The 17,840-nt window shown below is 39.5% G+C and overlaps 1 protein-coding gene across 4 annotated transcripts in view; it reads left to right on the forward strand.

The window, feature by feature from the left end:
- Positions 1 to 17,840, forward strand: part of ARID4B (AT-rich interaction domain 4B) — a 118,350-nt gene that overhangs the window by 83,412 nt on the left and 17,098 nt on the right. For 2 of the 4 annotated variants that reach the window (XM_048485794.1, XM_048485822.1), the window contains exon 17: positions 12,601 to 12,843. The exons of 1 other annotated variant lie outside the window; for it this stretch is intronic. In XM_048485794.1, coding sequence (XP_048341751.1) covers positions 12,601 to 12,843 — 243 coding nt within the window. The remainder of the gene's footprint in view (positions 1 to 12,600; positions 12,844 to 17,840) is intronic. One more of the 4 variants, XM_048485804.1, reaches the window with a different exon arrangement.

Below are 17,840 nucleotides of genomic sequence, written 5' to 3' on the forward strand. Positions count from 1 at the left end.
GTTGTTACCAAGATCTTTTAATATATGGTATACAGTTACTGGTCAATAGTACACTCAAGTCTGGCTATCAAATGGAGATGATAATTTCTGATATTGAAGCTTATGGGCTTCCTTATTGGGAATTTATATTCCGGTCATTTGGGGGGTGGGGGAGAGAGATTAGAGCTAAATGTATAACTTCGTCAGTTCCAAGTGCATAGTCACTAATGAGCCTAGCAAATTATCATTCTTCTCAATTTAAAATTCTGGTTGTGCCTACTTTGTGTTTGTTTGTTTTCCAGTGGTGAGAATTTGTGTTTTCTTTCATGTTTTCTCATGTCTTTGGGGGATTTGAGGTTGGGTAGCCCTGAGGAATGTGAAAATATGTGTAAGAAGGGACTCTTCTCCTTATATTACATGCTGGAGATTTAGGTGAGAATGTGAAAATGGAGATTTAGGTGAGAATGTACTATATTGTACATCAATAAAAATGTAGCATTTAATATGTTGCTCTTTTTTACATTCAGCTGGAAGTTCCTCTTAGTACTAATAATCAGTTCTGGTACCTCAACTATCAGCAACCCATGGCCTGAGGCCTGACGTACTTATAGGATAGTCTATTACACTACAATTCTGGGAGTCCATCTAATATTTTTCAAGTTATGTTTCTAGCCCTTGTTGCTTCAGAGAACTGTCACAGTGTGGTGTAGTGGCTTGAATTGGTGAACTATAATCTGGAGAACTGGGTTCAGTTCCCTACTTCTCCACATGAAGCCTGCTGGGTGACCTTGGGCCAGTCACAATTCTCTCAGAACTCTCTCACCCCAACCCTCACAGGGTGTCTGTTGTGGAGAGGGGATGGAAAGGGTTTGTAAAGCTGCTTTGAAACTCCTTAAAGGTAGAGAAAGGTGTGGTATAAAAACCAACTCTTCTCCTAAATTTGATTTTTAATGAAAAATTATTGCTATATTGGTATATGAGTTATGAGATTAAAGCTTTGGTTGCTGCACTCTTGATTCAGGGCCTGGGAATAGCTGAGAGCCTCTAGAACGCTGCCGTGTGCCATTTTGATGTGACTGAATTATTCAGAGATTTATATATTCAGATTCTCTGGACTACGGAGATCAGTTCCTCTACAACAAATGGCAGCTTTGGAGGGCAGGATCTAGTATATCTTACCCCTGCTAAGGTTCCTCACCATGCTCTGCTTCCAAATATCCAATTATTTGCATGTAAAGCAAGGAATGGGATGTGCCCATTCAGTTCATTTTTAAAATACTTGGAAAAAATCTGCAATTTGCTTCTGGAGATTCAACTTGTGAAATTACTCTTTTTTTCTTTTCTTTTCTTTTTTGCTGGAGCAACCCACTTGCCATTTAATTGCTTGAATACCCTGGCTAAGATAGTTCTAGTACTGAACTCTACCGTGGTGGTATTCTCTCAGGATTGCTGCAGGCCTATTTAGTCCTAACTGTTATAAATGTATTCACACCAAATTAATAAAGGTAACCTTCAGCTTGTTAAACTTTTATCACCCTGTGAGAGCTTCTAATAAGTTGGGAGGCTAGTGGAACACCTCTCCTCCCCATCTTGATGTCTACAATAGTCAGGTAGGTAACCATTTTGGTCTGAAGCAGCAGAAAAAACATTTGAGTCCAGTGGTACCTTTAAAACCAACAGTTTTATTCTTGGGTATAAGCTTCTTTGGTATCTGAAGAATCGCGCATATGCATGAAAGCTGATACCGATAATAAGACTTTGTTGGTCTTAAAGGTGCCACTGAACTTAAAGCTGACATCAGATCATTCATTAGCATTTGTTGATGTATCTTCTACACTCACAGGATAGAACACCTCCATTTTTCATTTCCCGGTCAGGCTCAAGATATTGTACTTTTTCCTGACTCTGGGAGGATCTTGGTCTTTCTAGCTTTTTTAGTTATCCTAATTTTCTGGACTCCTTGAAGGTCTTGAAGCCTTCCTTCTCTGCTCCCAGGTTCTCTTCCTCCTCCCTGTCTTCCAGCAGTTCTTTTTCTTTTCTTTTCTTCCATCTTTCTTGACCTCTCCCCTCACCCCATCCTCCTCTCTCTTCCGTACTTACATTTCTGAGTTGCTTTTAAAGAGAATCCCATGGGGCATTGCACTTTGCATAGTCTTGTGCTTGCCAAATTGTGGGGCAGTATTGCAGTAAGTACCATCTCCGAGGGGCGGCCCATCCCACCTTGTGGAAGCCAATCTGGCCCTCTCCTAGTGGTGGGGCAGCTGCCCCAATCTCCATTTGAGGCCACGTGGCCCATTTCTTAATTGTTTGCTGTGATCACTAACTCAGCCTTGGTGGTCTGAGCCTAAACCATGGTCACATATAAAAAATATATATAACTGTCTGATTTATGACGTGTTATAATGAAATGGGAAAATAAATAAATGATATAATATGGGGTCAGCAGGTGTCTTCTCTCTTGAAAAGTATAGATCCCAGATATCTCCCCAGTACCTTAGAGGTTCAGGGTTGTGTGAGTGATATCAGATAGATCCTCAATTACATAGGAAGATTCCAAGTCGGATTTGTATTACTTGATAAAACAAACTTCACATGTTTTTATGTGAAATCTAGGTAATACAGAGCCATATGTTTGGAACAATCACTTCAAATTGGGAAGTGGGACTGCTGCTATTTTATTGTAGTTGTAATAAAGAATATTGAACAGCATGGGATACAAAAAGATGCTTTTGTATAAGAATGATTCTGTTGCTTTTGTTAAAACTCTAAAGCCTAACCATTTGGGTTAATGTGCTATGGATTATTTAAAAGTAGCTTATACATATTCTGTATCCAGAGTTTTCTTTCCATTTTTATTCAGTTCAATAACTTATCTTTTTAGCATTCTGATACTCTAATTCATTATCATTAGTTTGTTCCAGTAATAAAATAGCATAGGGGGTGTGCAGGAGGGCTGAAAAAGTCTCCTGTTCCTGTGTTCTTTGTTTGAAATTTTAGTTTATAAACAATGAGTTCATTTACAGATTGTATGGAATAGTTACATTGATGCTTGGTAAGCTAAAAGGGTTTGCCACAAATGCCTCATTTCAAAGAAAACAGGCTTCTAAGTGAATTGCAACATGGTGGGCTTTCCTACTGTGATTCAAGCAGTTTGTAATGCTTAGATGTTGTCCTTATTTTATGGAATGCTTCCAGCATAGGATATTATTTCAATTGCAATAGTTAATTGTTACATAATAAGTGTTGAAATTCTTATCACTGTTCATCACCACCAAATGCAAATGTTTCGGGTAATACAACTGCAGAAGTAATTTTTCTTTTTAGTCACCCCATAATTCAGTACATACAGTATAGCAAAGTAACTATGCCTTCTACTTCCAAACACATTATAAGCTGCTGTGTCCATTTTCATTTCATAGGCTGTGTACTTTGAAATACAGGACATCACCTAACACTACCTGGTCATTCTCCATTAGTTGATGTTATTTTTATCATTTATACATCCACAATATTGGCTACCTGCAAACTGTTCAATTGGATCCAATAGTTCCCCTCCCCTAAGTGAAGAATCTTTTGTTGGAGGATATTGAATCTTCATGAGAGGACATGCAGGCTTTCATTGCTTCTTGGCAGTTATATGCCTCGTGTTGTCCTTTTGACCTGATGTAGTTGACCTTTTCACTTCTCCCTCCATGACACATTTACCCACAGTCTGAAAAAAGGAGCACATAGCCCTGTCTTGCAAGAAAGAGAAAAAAGATCAGAAGGAGCTGGGACACAAACTGCACTAACGCCTCAGAGGAAAACGGAAAGTTTCAATGAGAACTTAGCTCTCTCTAACCAGATTGCAAAATTAAAGTACATGGTCTTAGATATCATAGGATGCATCAACTTGCATTTTTCTCTCAAGTATGGAATACATTTGTAATTTTGTTTGTACAAAACACTTTATAACTTTAAATTTCATAAATGTCAAATATTGCAATTTTATAAGCTAAATAAGTTAGAAAGGACATGTTTTATGTTAAAGCAGTAAAATTAGTTTTAAAGTTTGATAGGACAGTATTTCAGTTTCTTTCGTGCATGTATTTCCTTTTTTCCCTTTTTTTGCACAAACTCATTATGGTGCAGTGTTGTCTTTTTTGTGGAAACATATTGTTGTACAGTTACAATGCGTTACCCAAACTGGACCCAGAGAAGAGGAAATTAGCTTTATAAGAGTTCCAGAAACAAATAGTGTGAGACCTTGTAGCCCTTTGTATCCATGTGGATCTTGGTAGGGGTAACCCAAAGTGAAATTATTAAGAGAGAGAAAGAGAGGGATTATAAACATAAACAAACAACTTTATTGTATATAAAATAAAAATAATATAAATGTAAATAACTTGAACTAACCACCTGAAAATTGATTCCCTAAGCAGTCACACATGCATACATGTGTGCACAAACAACAATAGGAGGGCACACTTATACAAAGGAGAATGGAGAAAATTGGGAAATTTTAGGAAAGGGGTGTACAACCTGAAATGCCAGGCTGGAGGTCCACGGGTAGATGTGGCTGAGGTCCAAGAAGCAGAGTGAGGAGCCAATAAATAAAGGAGGAAAAGCCTGCACAGTGCTCCAGGGGTTCTCAGAAGGAAACCAGAGTTCTGACCAGCAAAAATCTGGCCTAGAGATCTGAGGAACCATTTGCTGGTTGTGGGGGTCCTTACTTTAGGGACAGAAGGACCCCAGGGTAGGTGGGGTTAGGGATTGGGCCAGGATAAAAAGTTTAAATTTTGTTGGCTGGTTTGAAGTTAATTGCTGTCAAACTTTGCTGGGAAAAATTGGAGAAAGCACCTTCATTAGGCTATTGTGAGCCAAACCTGCATGTTCACAAAGAGCCTGGGTGAGTTGACAGAACTGATATAATTTAATTAGGTTGAAGTGACCCAGATGTTCATGGACACAGAAGTCTGGGTGAAGCAGTGCAAATCCTGAAACAAGGTTGAGAGCAAATTAATGACTCGAATTCCTTCTTGTTTGAGTTTTTAAAAAAGGAATAAGAGGAACCAGGAGTTGGTGAATGAAAGAGCCATGTCCTTAGACAGGGCAGACAGCTCTGGTATAGGTCAGGAATGGATATTGTGTGAGGTTGAAATGCCTTTTGTTATTTGGAAACGACCTGCCACTGCGTGGAGGAGAGGTTGGACTTGTTCTGCTTTGCTTGCAACAGCACCCTTCCTTCGTGCGTGGAACTTTCCAATTACATAGCTGAACCCAGGTGCATTATTGAGACTCCCCCAGTTTCAAATCCCTGGCACTTAGGTCATATAAGGAGGTGCCTAATAAAACAATTAAGTCCAAGGGATCTTGGCTGGTGGAAAGGGCAGGGTCCTCACAATATGCCCTTTGTCTCACTTGACTTGAATGTTGAGGAGGCACGTACAACTGATTGACACAATTATATTGCTAGGGCAGAGAAGCTGCATTATGGTGCTTATAGCTGGCAGCCTTTTGGCCCTTAACATTGTAGGGCCAGGAGTTGATGAGCCATGTGTATACTGTTATGTTTTGCATTGTTTATTAAATCAAAACTAAACTAACAGAATTTCAGTGGTACAGTGAAACTTTTATCCCAATTCAGCTTTTGAAAAGCTATTCCTGAGAGCCAGTGGATACTTGGAAGAGTCACCGATTGGTGCATAAAGTTCTGTGCAGAATTATATGACTGATAGTACAGTATGTCAGTAGTGCTTAAATATATTAATTTTAAATCTGGAAATTTATTCTGCTTAACGGCAATACATTTTAATATCTTTAAAAAACATCCCAGAGTGAGAGTTAGTACATTTTGAGCATTAATGAAACAAGAAAAGATCTGTCCACATAGAATTTAGATTCAAGGACATTATTTTACCGCTCTTGCACACTTTCGGTAATATTCCAGTTGTTCTTTTAAGCAAGATTTACTTAATGATCTCCAAGTAGGTATCTAAACATTTCCATGTAGTTGTGGCCTTCTTTTATTGCTGACGCTTTTTTCCATTGTCCCTATTAAAATGTTGAAGTTCCTATTTCGGGGGGACATGAACTATTTGAGATAGTGTACAAATGGCCATTCAGTTTGTATTGCAACATTAGCCCAAATCCTCTTATTATCACAGCTTTATGAACAATATTTAAGATCTTATAGGTTATTGCCTGCTACAAATACTTTTTGTGTTTGGTTTATCAGATTTATAATTCAAAATGCAAGAATAGCATTTACCTTTTCTATTGACATGAATCAAGAAAAGTTTTTGCAAGACATCTGCCTTTTCTTCATGCACAGCTTACCACAGCCTTTCCCTGTGGTCAGACTTTATATCTAACAGTGCAGTCTAGCTCACGGGGAGCAGTGCGGCAGCCGGAGGAGACAGGGTGGCGGAGAAGATGCCACACAACTGCAAGGGGCTTCAGGCAGCACAAAAGCAAAGGAAACTTGAAATCCCTCCCACCTCCCAAATCGCCCCACTGTTGATAATGGCTTACGTCACACTGTTGTGCGCCATAAGCCTGAACGTCTGGGGGCCAGTGTTTCTGGGCTGGAATGTCAACTTCACATCTTGGAATGCCCTGCTCCCCTGGGTACCAGAGTCCAAGCTGACATCAGCCCCGACTTCCAGGTTTTGCCACTGTGGAGCTGAGGGTGGCTGGCTGCCAGCAGCTCTGCCCCCTCTTCTGGCGCGGGAGCCCCCTGCCCCAGCAGAGAGGGCAAATGCATCAGCGCAGCCCTCTGTTGCTCCCTGTGGCCATTCTGGATGGGACTGTTAGAAACCTTTTCTGTGAAATCATTCCACACACATCCTTTCCCCCCCCCCAATTGTTTTGGGGGGTTTCTCCTTTGTCTCTTCAGTTGCATTTATGCTACTATTGAAAACATGTTGTTCCTGGTGGTAGTGGAATGTCATGCACGATGCAGAAGAACAATCCTCCCCCTTTTTATCTTTTGTGCAGCGGCTCTAGCATTACTGTGCAGTTACATTGTAAAGCAGCAATTCAAAAATGTCTCAGCCTCCATCCAGCCCAACCCAAAATGGAAACCAAGACAATTTGTGAAGTAGGCATCATTACCTGAAGCAACAGAAATACTTGGCCTACCCTACCACATAAAGAACCACATTTGTTGGCCAAATTTGATCGGCAGTGATGCACAGTTGTTATTGCAGCAGACCACAGTTATATTCAGTGATCACCCCTAGTACTCTTTTCAGTCACTCCCCAGCTTCAAAGTTGCTCTCTACCCTAATGTTACATCAGTAGTTCTATGTGAAATTGGTATAGTTAATTTAACTGACCATGATAGTTTGTATATCTGCTTCAATATTACATCACTAGTTCAACATGACAAAGGGAAAAAATAAAAACCCTTTTAAAATGGAGGAGGAGGGAGAGGAGAAAATGGCTGAAGGGGAGGTTGGGAAACAATATGGGATGGGGATAAGGGCTAGATGTTCGCACAAAATGGAAGCAGAAAAAACTACTGGCAGAGGTGACATTACTGAAGGAACAGAAACTCATATCTCCCCCCCCCCCCGACACACACACACACGGACCACATTTTTCAGCCAAATTAGAGCTGCAGCAGCACAGTTGTTACTGTGGTACTCCCTTATCAATTTCCTCCTGCAAAAGCTGCTTCCTTTGTCAATTTCACTATCTCCTAACTGTAGACATAATGTATCTTCACCTTAAGATCACATGTTAATTCAACATGAAATTCACAAAACTGATACAATGTATCTGACTAAACTGATACAATTGACTCTAAGGGTAAATCGTGAATGCAACATGAGAAAGAAAACAGGACAAAGGTGAGGAGAAAATAGGTGAAAGGAAGGTTGGGTAACCACACTGGGACATGGATATGGGCCAGAAGTTTGCTAGGGCAGAAAAATAAAGACTGTTTCAACATGATTGCACACTCAAGAGAAGCTGGCTCGTAAATGGATCCAAAAAATCGCAGTAAAAGAGCTCAGGAAAACAACAAGAAAATGAAGGGAAATTTTTCCAGAACCAAATGGAAGAAAAAATTGTGCAAAACTAAAAGCAAAGAAATAGCATTTGATGGCAAGATACGTTCTAAACCACTTGTGTGGAAAAGGCCACAAAGATTTGCCCCTGGGTGCATATTTCCTAAGGACTTCTGCTTTGTGATGTTCACTGCTTTGCTTCTTATCTATACAACAAGATCGTCATGATACAAGATCGTCATGATGCAAGAGCTACAAAAAGATCGGAACACACACAAGCGTGCATTCTGGACATTTCCTAACATGAATATCATTATATCTTCCACCTGTGGATTGCAAATCTCCCTTTTACTACTTTTAAAATATATATATGCATTTTATACTATTTGCTTCCAGAAGATTTACAGCTACTCTGATGATATGAGGGTTATATTGTTTGCCTTTGCCAGAGCTTTTCACACTCGCATAATTTTTTTCTTTGCACCCGTGAGGGTTAGAAACTAATTTTTTAAAAGAGTGGGAGAACCGACAAGGAGACCGTGGGAAACATAAAACTGTTTTTGTAATTTTAAGCAGTGACGATTTCATTCTAGTAAGATATAATATGTATATAATGTTAAAGTAATAAAAAATGTTTAATAGGATGTAATCATTGTGTTATATTTAGTAAGATAGTTTTGTAGGAATAGAAAGCACTGACAGTATAAACTGTTTAAAAAGGGAGAGAATGATACTGCAATCTAGAAGATGTTCATTAAACCTTTTTAGATAAAGACAGTTCACACAAATTAAAGACAATAACTACCATACAACTAATCATTCAGCTAACTTTGATAATCCAATTGAGCTTCAGTTTTTGCTTTTTTATAATTAATTGAAATATTTATACCTTACCTTTCCCACCATTTTCAAGCAGTAGGCCCCTCTGTATTCTGTCCCCCTAAAAAAAAAAAAAGACAGTTTGGAAATTATTATTTTACTGTGCCCTTTAAATGCAGCTGTTGGAGCTTCCAAAAACAAAACTTGGTGAACTGAAAATCCCATGAGTACTACTGAATGGAGCTTTCTGAACCATAACCAAACGCCATAACAGACATTGTAATAAGTCAGCTCAGTGCCATCTTCAGTGCAGTTGAAGAGTTATAGAATGTGACATGTTAAAGATAAGTTCATGGGAAAGTGGATAAATTGTTATTGTTAATAATAATCAAATTGTAACTAGATTACATTTTGTTATATGAGAAATGGCTATTGTTTAAACTAAATATTTGAACAGGTTTGGATTTTATATAGTCAGTAGAACACTTTGCTCTGTTTAGTTGTTACCCAGTCCAAAAACACTTGCTCTGGTTTTGAGATTTTCTCTAAAATGTGTTAATAATTAAGCTCAAGTGTTTTTAATACTCATAAAATAAGTACATTCTCAAATCCAATGTATGATTATAGGGTAACTGTTAGGATTGGAAAGCAAAGAAAGGATACGCATAATGCAGAAGTAGCTCAGGTCTTGCTGCCTGGCTTGGCATAACAGTTCCTATCACTTCAGAGATAAACTATCTTCTATAGAATCCTTGGATCCTACTGATCCATCCAGCTACCACCCAATGTTGAATTTTTAATTTCTTGGTAAAGTAGTTGAGATAACAGCTGCAGGCCTTCCTGAAGGACTCATCAGCTCTGGGCCCATTTGAGTTCAGCTTCTAACCTGGCCACAGGATGGAGACAACACTGGTTGCCCTCACGGACAATCTGTGTAGATGGGTCAGCACTGCTGTTATTGCTTGATCTGACAGCAGCAGTTGACATGGTCAACCACAACCTATTGACCCACTGTCTTTCTGATGTTGGTATATGTGGGACAGCCTTGCAGCAGCTAGTCTCATTTCTTCAAGATCAGGGACAGAGGTAGTAGAGAGGATGTAATTACATCATCCCTTAGTGTGCAAAGTCCCTAAGGAGGCAGTTTTCTCCCCAGTGTTATTTGGCATCTACATGTGCACCCTTGCCCAGCTGGTCCAGAATTTGGCTGCGTTGTCATCAGCATGCAGATGACACCAAGCTATAGCTGTTGATGGGTGACTGGCTGGCTGGCTGGCTGGCACCCCAGCTATACTGACCAGCTGTCTGGACATTGTGAGGAAGTGGTTGAGACAGTCAGCTGAAATTGAATCTATCAAAGACAGAGGTTCTGTGGCTGGGCCCAGGAGACCTGGGATCACTGTATCATCTCCAACTCTTGATGGTGTGCAGTTGATACCAGCACTGACCATCAAGAGTTGGGAGTGACTCTGGATGCCTCCTTAACAGTGGAGACACAGATCATGAATGCAGCCAGAGTGGTATTTTTCCACCTTCATTAGATCCATCAACTGGCCTCTTACGTTTCTCACCCTGACCTAGTCTTTGGCAGATTCCGCACGGGCTGAAAACAGCGGAGTGCAATCAGCATAAACAGAAATGCAGCTGCCCTGGGGCGTTCACATGGCCAGGCGTCCCATGAACAGCATGCAAATCAACCAGGCCGCAGGCCTTTGCACAGAGCCGGTGTTGTTGGCTGTCCATTCCTACGTCACAGGAATGCACACATGAACCCCCACAGCCACACTGACATCCCGCTAGACCCCGATGTGACCCTATGCGCCTGCATGGCCACATGGAAGTGAGCTGGAAATTTAAAAAAAAAACACAAGTGCAGCCAAAGCAGAAGTGCCTTCAGCCCGGCCATTCGCTTGGTGCCGGTTGCAGGCTGCGGTTTTTGAAATTTTGTTTAGCAAGTCAGATATACACCAGTTTGGGGGAAAATAGGACATTGCGGCTTCACTTCAGCAGTGTTTTTACTGTCCCCACACCACTGATTTTGGCCTGTGCAGAATCTGCCTTTGTGATTCATGCAGTGGTCACCTCCAGATTAGACTATTGTTAACTCGCTCTATACAAGGCTACCCTTGAGACTGCTCCGGAAGCTCTGATTGGTCCAGAATGCAGCAGCACAGGTCCTTATCCAACTGGCTCCAGATAGAGTGTCAAATCAGGTTCAAGTTTCTGGTGTTGACCTTCAAAGCTCTTAATGGTCTAAGAGCTTTATATCTGCAGGACCAGCTCTCCCAGTACACCCCCCTCTCAAGAGTGCTTTGCTCACTGGGAGAAAAATTACTGATGGTTCCTGGCCCAAAAATTATCCACCTGTCTTCTTCCAAAACCAGTGTTTTCTCTTCTCTGCCTTCAGCCTGGTGGAACTCTTTTTCAAGTGAGACTTAAGGCCCTGCAGGACTTGATGCAATTCTGCAGGATCTGTAAGACTGAGATGTTCCGCCAGGCCTTTGGTTGAGAACAGCAATGGTTTCCATCTTGCCAGCCTCTACTTTCTTTTCCCTCCTTTCCTCCTATATATTACTGTATTATTACTCTTAGTTTTCCTTTCTTAATACAGTTTTCAATTGGTCTTTCCTTTCCCTCTCTGATTGGTTCCCCTAATTGTATTCTTAGGCTGTCATGGAGTTTTATTAATAGGTGTTTTAAATGTATATATAGTTTTACTTGTTGTGAATTCTTGTTGTAAGCCACCCTGAGCCCAACTTAGTCAAGAAAGGGTGAGATAAAAAGTAATTAAATACACAAACATTGAATTTGCCTTTTAAACATCAGAAACAGCTGGGACAAACTTCTAGCAGAGTTTCAGTTCTGCATGTTTTCTATTTTTTATACGGACCTAAAAGTTCAAAAACAGCCTCTAATTTTGGGTGCTTGCCTTAAAAAACCTTTGTATCAGATTTAGCAGGAGACGTGACAAACCTCCTGATCGGTGCATTAGAAAGAGGCAGCTGAAATGAAATCTTTTTTAAAAAGTCTTAATATATGATGAAAATATTTAATTGAGGTTTTTAATTTAAATACTTTTATTCCATCACAAATATTTCCACATGTTATCCAGGATCCCAAAAACTGCTTTAAACATAAATGAGGGCTTGGGATCTTTGTCTCAGAATGCTATATTCTCCCTATGCCCTTGTCATGGACTACTTTTAAAACATCTTTTGAAATTCAGTGGTTTAACAGAGAAACAAGGCCCAAGCCACCTTGAGAGTGATGAATTAGGTGCACAGTTCTTTGTATCCCAGCCTTGGTAAGAAAAGAGTGTCTGTAAATAAGTCTGTTATCAGACAAGCTGCTGTAACTAAATAACAATTAAGTTTCTAAAAAAAATAATTTAGGATGCACGCAGAAAAGAAAAGCAAGAACATTATAATTATTGATGGGCCCAAGATGGGAAAAATAGATATTTTAGCCAGGGTAGTCAGATCCAGTATCATCTTGGTCTATGAGAGCATTTTATAGCCTTCATAGATGTAATAAACATTTCTCATTAAACCAAACCATCTTTTAAAATCTTCCATGAAAAAGGATCGTTCAGTCACTGATCCTGGTACTTGATATTCTTATCAGTTGACAATAATAATTTAAAAATCTCATCTTTAAAGGATTTCATATATATATACATACATATATATGGAGCCTGCTGTTCTTCACCCTCCGTGCATCCACAGTATTAATCAGTATACGCCATTTGGCACTGAACATTTTTTTCAAGTATTTTTATTATTAACTGACATTTTTTAAACCTTTCAAGCCATGGCCCCATTAAGGAGGAAGAGGAAGAAGTAGAAGAGGAGGAGGAGGAGGAAGAAGAGGAAGATGACCACAATGACAACAATGAGGAAGAAGAGTTTGAATGTTATCCACCTGGCATGAAAGTCCAAGTGCGGTATGGACGAGGGAAAAATCAAAAAATGTATGAAGCTAGTGTTAAAGATTCTGATATTGAAGGTGGAGAAGTCCTTTACTTGGTGCACTACTGCGGATGGAATGTGAGGTAACTGAGATTTAGCTAGTGATTACTTGGTTAAAATACTTCTAAAGCACACTAGTGTATTTCCACCTCTAAAATATACACTGGATATTGATTTTTTTCAATATTGCTGCTCTATGAAGATAACTATACAGTATAAAATTATATATATTGTAGGATACGTTATGACTACAGCTACTAGTAGCATATAGGTCAGGAAAAATAACCTTATTCAGACGTCTGATACAGATTTATATAAATATTTTTAAACAGTAAATAGCATGGCGTAGTCCCCTTGTCCCTCATTAAGTCTTCTGAATCATGTAATGTCAATCATGTAATCAGACAGCTAGATCTCTACACGTTTCTCATAGTTCAATATGGGGAACATCCATGTAGTACCAAGACATTAAATTTAGATGAGATTTCATTTGGAAAAATTGAATTTCTCTCTGGACAATTGCATGCAAGAACGCATATTTTATTTTCAGCATTAAATTGGGTAACCAGTCTCTGAGCATCCTAGTCCTTATAGTGCACATCAGTGGGCAGTAAACAGTTGTTTTCCACTTGACTGGGCCTGGCTTTTCTTTCTTTTCTTTTTTTTGTGGCCACGTACTTCTGAAGAAGATTTGTCTTGGCTTAGTGATAATATTTTTATGTCTGAGTATCTTATTATTATGGCTTGTTGCCATAATTTAGTACTTTTGGCAAATGGCAAGTTTAATATTTTGCAAAAATATCCTTGAAGTCTCTTAGGTCTTAATGTTTTACTCTGGAGTTTCCTTATTGCTGTATTCTCAAGCTCTCTTTTGAATGCTTGATTTATGAATATGTTCTTTGTAAACAGTTTTGTGGCAGGCCCAAATTTCTCACTAATATTGACATAGACTCTTTATCATCTTTCCTTCGCCATTTGAATTTGCATTACTTTTATATCATCTTTATCTAAGAAGGCTGGAGAGAGGCCATGTTAGATACCCTAGTGCTGACAGAGGTAGCCAGCATGAGTCACAGCTGGGAAACTTTGCCATGCCGCCTTCTCTGTTTTCATAGTGAAACTATGTGCAATGAAGTCATCCTTAATCAGACAAACCAGAGGCTGATACTGAAGATTCTGTATTAAGCTTTTTACAGTCTCTCTTTTTGTTAACATTGCCTGACCAATCTATATTTTAATGCAAAGTAGCTATTCAAGAAATTGTGGTGTAAGTTGTAAAATAATAAATTCTTGCATTTTATGTATAGGTACAGTGATTAAAATACCATTTGTGAATGCCGTAGTGCTGCAGAAAACTTGCAAAGGGCACTCCTATGCTTTGATTTTATCTTACTTTGTAACCTTTGGAAACGCTATATATTTTAGACTACTACTTCTGCTTAAGTGATGAGACCTTTCTTTCAGTATAAATATTTATTTCTCCTTAGACTGGGAAGATGCTGAAAACTAAGATCACTTTATCAAACTTCATTTATTGCTATATGGAACAGAAGATTTTGTATCTCAGGGTTTCAGTGGAATTTAAAGGCCAGTTAAATTTTGAGCTGATATTGGTGAAGATTTGTAAGGATTTTTGTGACTGCCATGGTTTGAGTGGTTCTTTTGAACCTTTATTGTATTCCTGGATTTAACACTTGTGTTTGAGGATGAGTCTGGCAGAATATTTCAAAATCCTCTTTGCCAATATAATTGCCGTTCAGATAAGAAAATGTACATGGATTTCTGTTACTAATGTTTAACTGATTCCAAGAGTTGTTCTCAGTAGTAGATGAATGGCATTAATTCAAGGGCACTCTGTTTCTAGATTAATTTCCCCTACAAGCCTGGGCACTGTCATGAGTAATAAAAATTCTAGATAGCTTGGTCTTCTCAGCTCAGATTCCAAGGACAGGGTAATTTCTCAGTTTTGATTGTTATACATACAATGCTCGTAGTTTGTGTGAAGTGTAATGTAACGCAGTATATCTCTTAGGTGTATTTAGAGGAGAGGTTGCTGGTTGTACTGCTGAAAAGGGCATTTCAGGAAGTTTTCCAACTGCGTTTGCTGCCTCCTATAAATATATAGGGTAACACATTTCATGGCAAAAGCATGTTTCATATGTCTGTATCCATGACCTACCCCCACCATCCATGCAGAGACCACTGGCATGCTGAAACTCTCTCTAGCTGGTAGTGAGTGATGCATTCTATGGCATCAGATTTAAAATATTTGTGCAATAATATATACTTAAAATATTTGTGCAATACTTATAATCTGATGTTGGTTAAAAGCATCTTAATAGTAAACTATCTTCTGTTGAATCTACTGTTTTACTCTTGGGCAGAAGCTTATTATATGTCAGGGTTTGCATTGCATTGCTGTTTTAGGCAAAAGATCGGTTAATTCTAATCAATTCAAAGCCTTATTAGTGAAACTACATTTTGACAAACTGACTAGAAGGTTGAGGTTCTCGACATGTTTCTTCAATTCATGGTCTAGGACTATCAGAATGTCATCTTTAAAAAGAGTTGCCAGCAAAAGCAGGAAAATGCTGTCTACCTATCTATTAAACCTTTATCCCATCCTTTCTCCAAAGAGCTTAAGGCTGCATACATGGTTCTGTCCTTCTCCTCAGAAGTCCTATGTGTTAGATTAAAATGAGGTAAAAATGACTGGTCCTAGGTCACCCAGTGAACTTCATGCGTCAGTACAGTAGTATCTGTATATTTAATGGCTGTAGTATCTGGGAGGGAAATAATTCTAGACTATAAATTCAGTGTGCAAGGCTTCGGTCTGTAAAACAAAGGTTTCCTTTCCCTCTATATATGTTGCATCTATGTACATATAGGGACAAGACAGTATGCACGGAGGAGTGGGGTAAGTATGGTAGCTCTGTCCTTTGCTTCAATATGCAAGCCCTACCTTTGTGAATTTGCTGAAACATAGGCACCAAATCCTACACATATGACCTTAGGCACTGTGTCTACCTGGAGTCATGCTGGAGAGATTGGAAAAAGCTAATTTAGGAAGGGAGAAGGGTTGGGCCAACATACCCTTTTCGCTTGTAATGTGTTTGTATCAATATAGGTTGTATGCATCTAGCTAATCATCATGGCTTCAGATCAGAAAATTCTTTACAGTGAGGATATTTGCTCCCCTCAGCCTGATGCAGTGAACATTGTTGAATCTAATCACTGTGAACAAATAAGTGCTGGTGGAGACAGATTTCTCCTGCCTTCCCCAAATACCCCTGAGATCTCCCCCCCAAAAAAACTGATGCTGGAGTTTATGAGATTGCATGTGTGAAAAAAATCCTCCACATTGATGAAGGGGTGTCAGCCATATCATCCCTACCTCACTGCTGCATCAAAAGAGACTCTTCCACAACTGCAATCACTGCTGATGGAAGAGGAAGATTATGGCCGTTGCACTCATTTTTTTCCACCTCAGTGCAGCTCCCCCAGATCTCATGGCATTTTGCCCATCTGGATACTCCAAAATTAGAGGGGGCTTTTGGTTGCTGGAGGAAGAAAGAGGATAGGAAAGATCCACCTCACTTTGTTTTACTGCTCTGGTATTAATAATATGTTTACTCACTCTGCCTTCCTGTCTCTAACGTATTTTGAACACCTTATCCCACTCTTATTCTGTCTTGTGAGAGGGTCAGATACAACTGACAGCTCCTGAGGATACAGCACATGCAAATAATGAATTGGATCCAAAGTTCAGTTTAATTTTATTAGCAGAAGGTCCTGACATCCATAAGACAGATTTTTTTTCTGCCTATCCCTGCTGCTGCTGCCCCCTGAGCTTCCCAAAACGGTCCTTCATCACCTAGAAATAGCATTTTGGAGAGAGATATGGGCTGCAGCAGCAGGAGGAGGAAGACCAATTTCATTCTGCTGATGAAGCTGCCATCCTGTAAAGGAAACTGTAGCCTTCATCCAGACTAAATTTTCTGTCAGCATAATAGAACTTTCCTGCCTCTATTTCCTACACCACAGTATACTGATCTCCTCAAAATTCCTCTTCAGCGGGATTGGAGACCTTAGGAATGATATGAAGGGAGTCTGCAGCAGGAAGGGGGGATTGGTAGAAATTGTCAGTTTAGTCTGGATCCAACCCAGTGTATTTATATTTTCCTCAAGTGTAATATTGAAAGCACACCTGAAAGGTATCTGATTGAAGCCACTTATCACACTATTTTTAAAAGTCCCAAGTTGGAACAAAACTGACGAGAGATTATGCTAAAGAACCTGTGTACAACCAGTGGTGGGATCCAAAAATTTTAAAAACAGGTTCCTGTGGTGGTGGGATTCAAACAGTGGCGTTGCCACACACACGCACCTCCAGTCCCTATTGGGCAGAGAGGTTGCTTTAGTAACCCCTTCTCGGCACTCAGAAAAAATTAGTAACCACTTCTAGAGAAGTGGTAAGAACTGTTTGGATCCCACCGCTGTGTACAACCCATATGTTTAATGGTTGAATGACATAAATTTAGAGTGGTGTTTCATGTACGTACTGATGACAGCTTGCTCCCCCTCCTGCATGTGGGCTACTGGCCCTAATGTCTAGATTTGTGCATAGTGTCTATTTGTGGTGTTTAAAAGCTGGTAAGCAGGACTGAGACAAAATTGAAGAGATGGATGAGCAAAGGGGAATAGTTTAGCTTCTCCCGCTTATTCAGATTCACAGCCTTGATATCTTCATTGATTTCAAGTTTGGCAATTATGGGCAGAGTTGCTACTGGACCCATCTAATTTCTGATGAGACCCAGAACAGAAGGGTCTCCAAGCCTAGCTGTACTGGCCAAGTGACTCATGGAATCAGAAGGATTAAAGATAGTTACCTTCAACAGCCACATTTCAGTCTCTCCAAAGACTGAGAGGAGCAGCAGTGTTGGGGGGCATTTTAAATTGACAAACCTGGGAGACAATGTCAAATGGACTGGATAGTATCCAACTTTGAATATCAAACCCATAATTTATTTGAGTTTTTGAGACTGTTTTTGTGTAAGAAATAGAAGAACTGATTTTTATA

The sequence above is a fragment of the Sphaerodactylus townsendi genome, linkage group LG01 (genome assembly GCF_021028975.2).
Source record: "Sphaerodactylus townsendi isolate TG3544 linkage group LG01, MPM_Stown_v2.3, whole genome shotgun sequence".
In the NCBI taxonomy this organism is placed as follows: domain Eukaryota; kingdom Metazoa; phylum Chordata; class Lepidosauria; order Squamata; family Sphaerodactylidae; genus Sphaerodactylus; species Sphaerodactylus townsendi.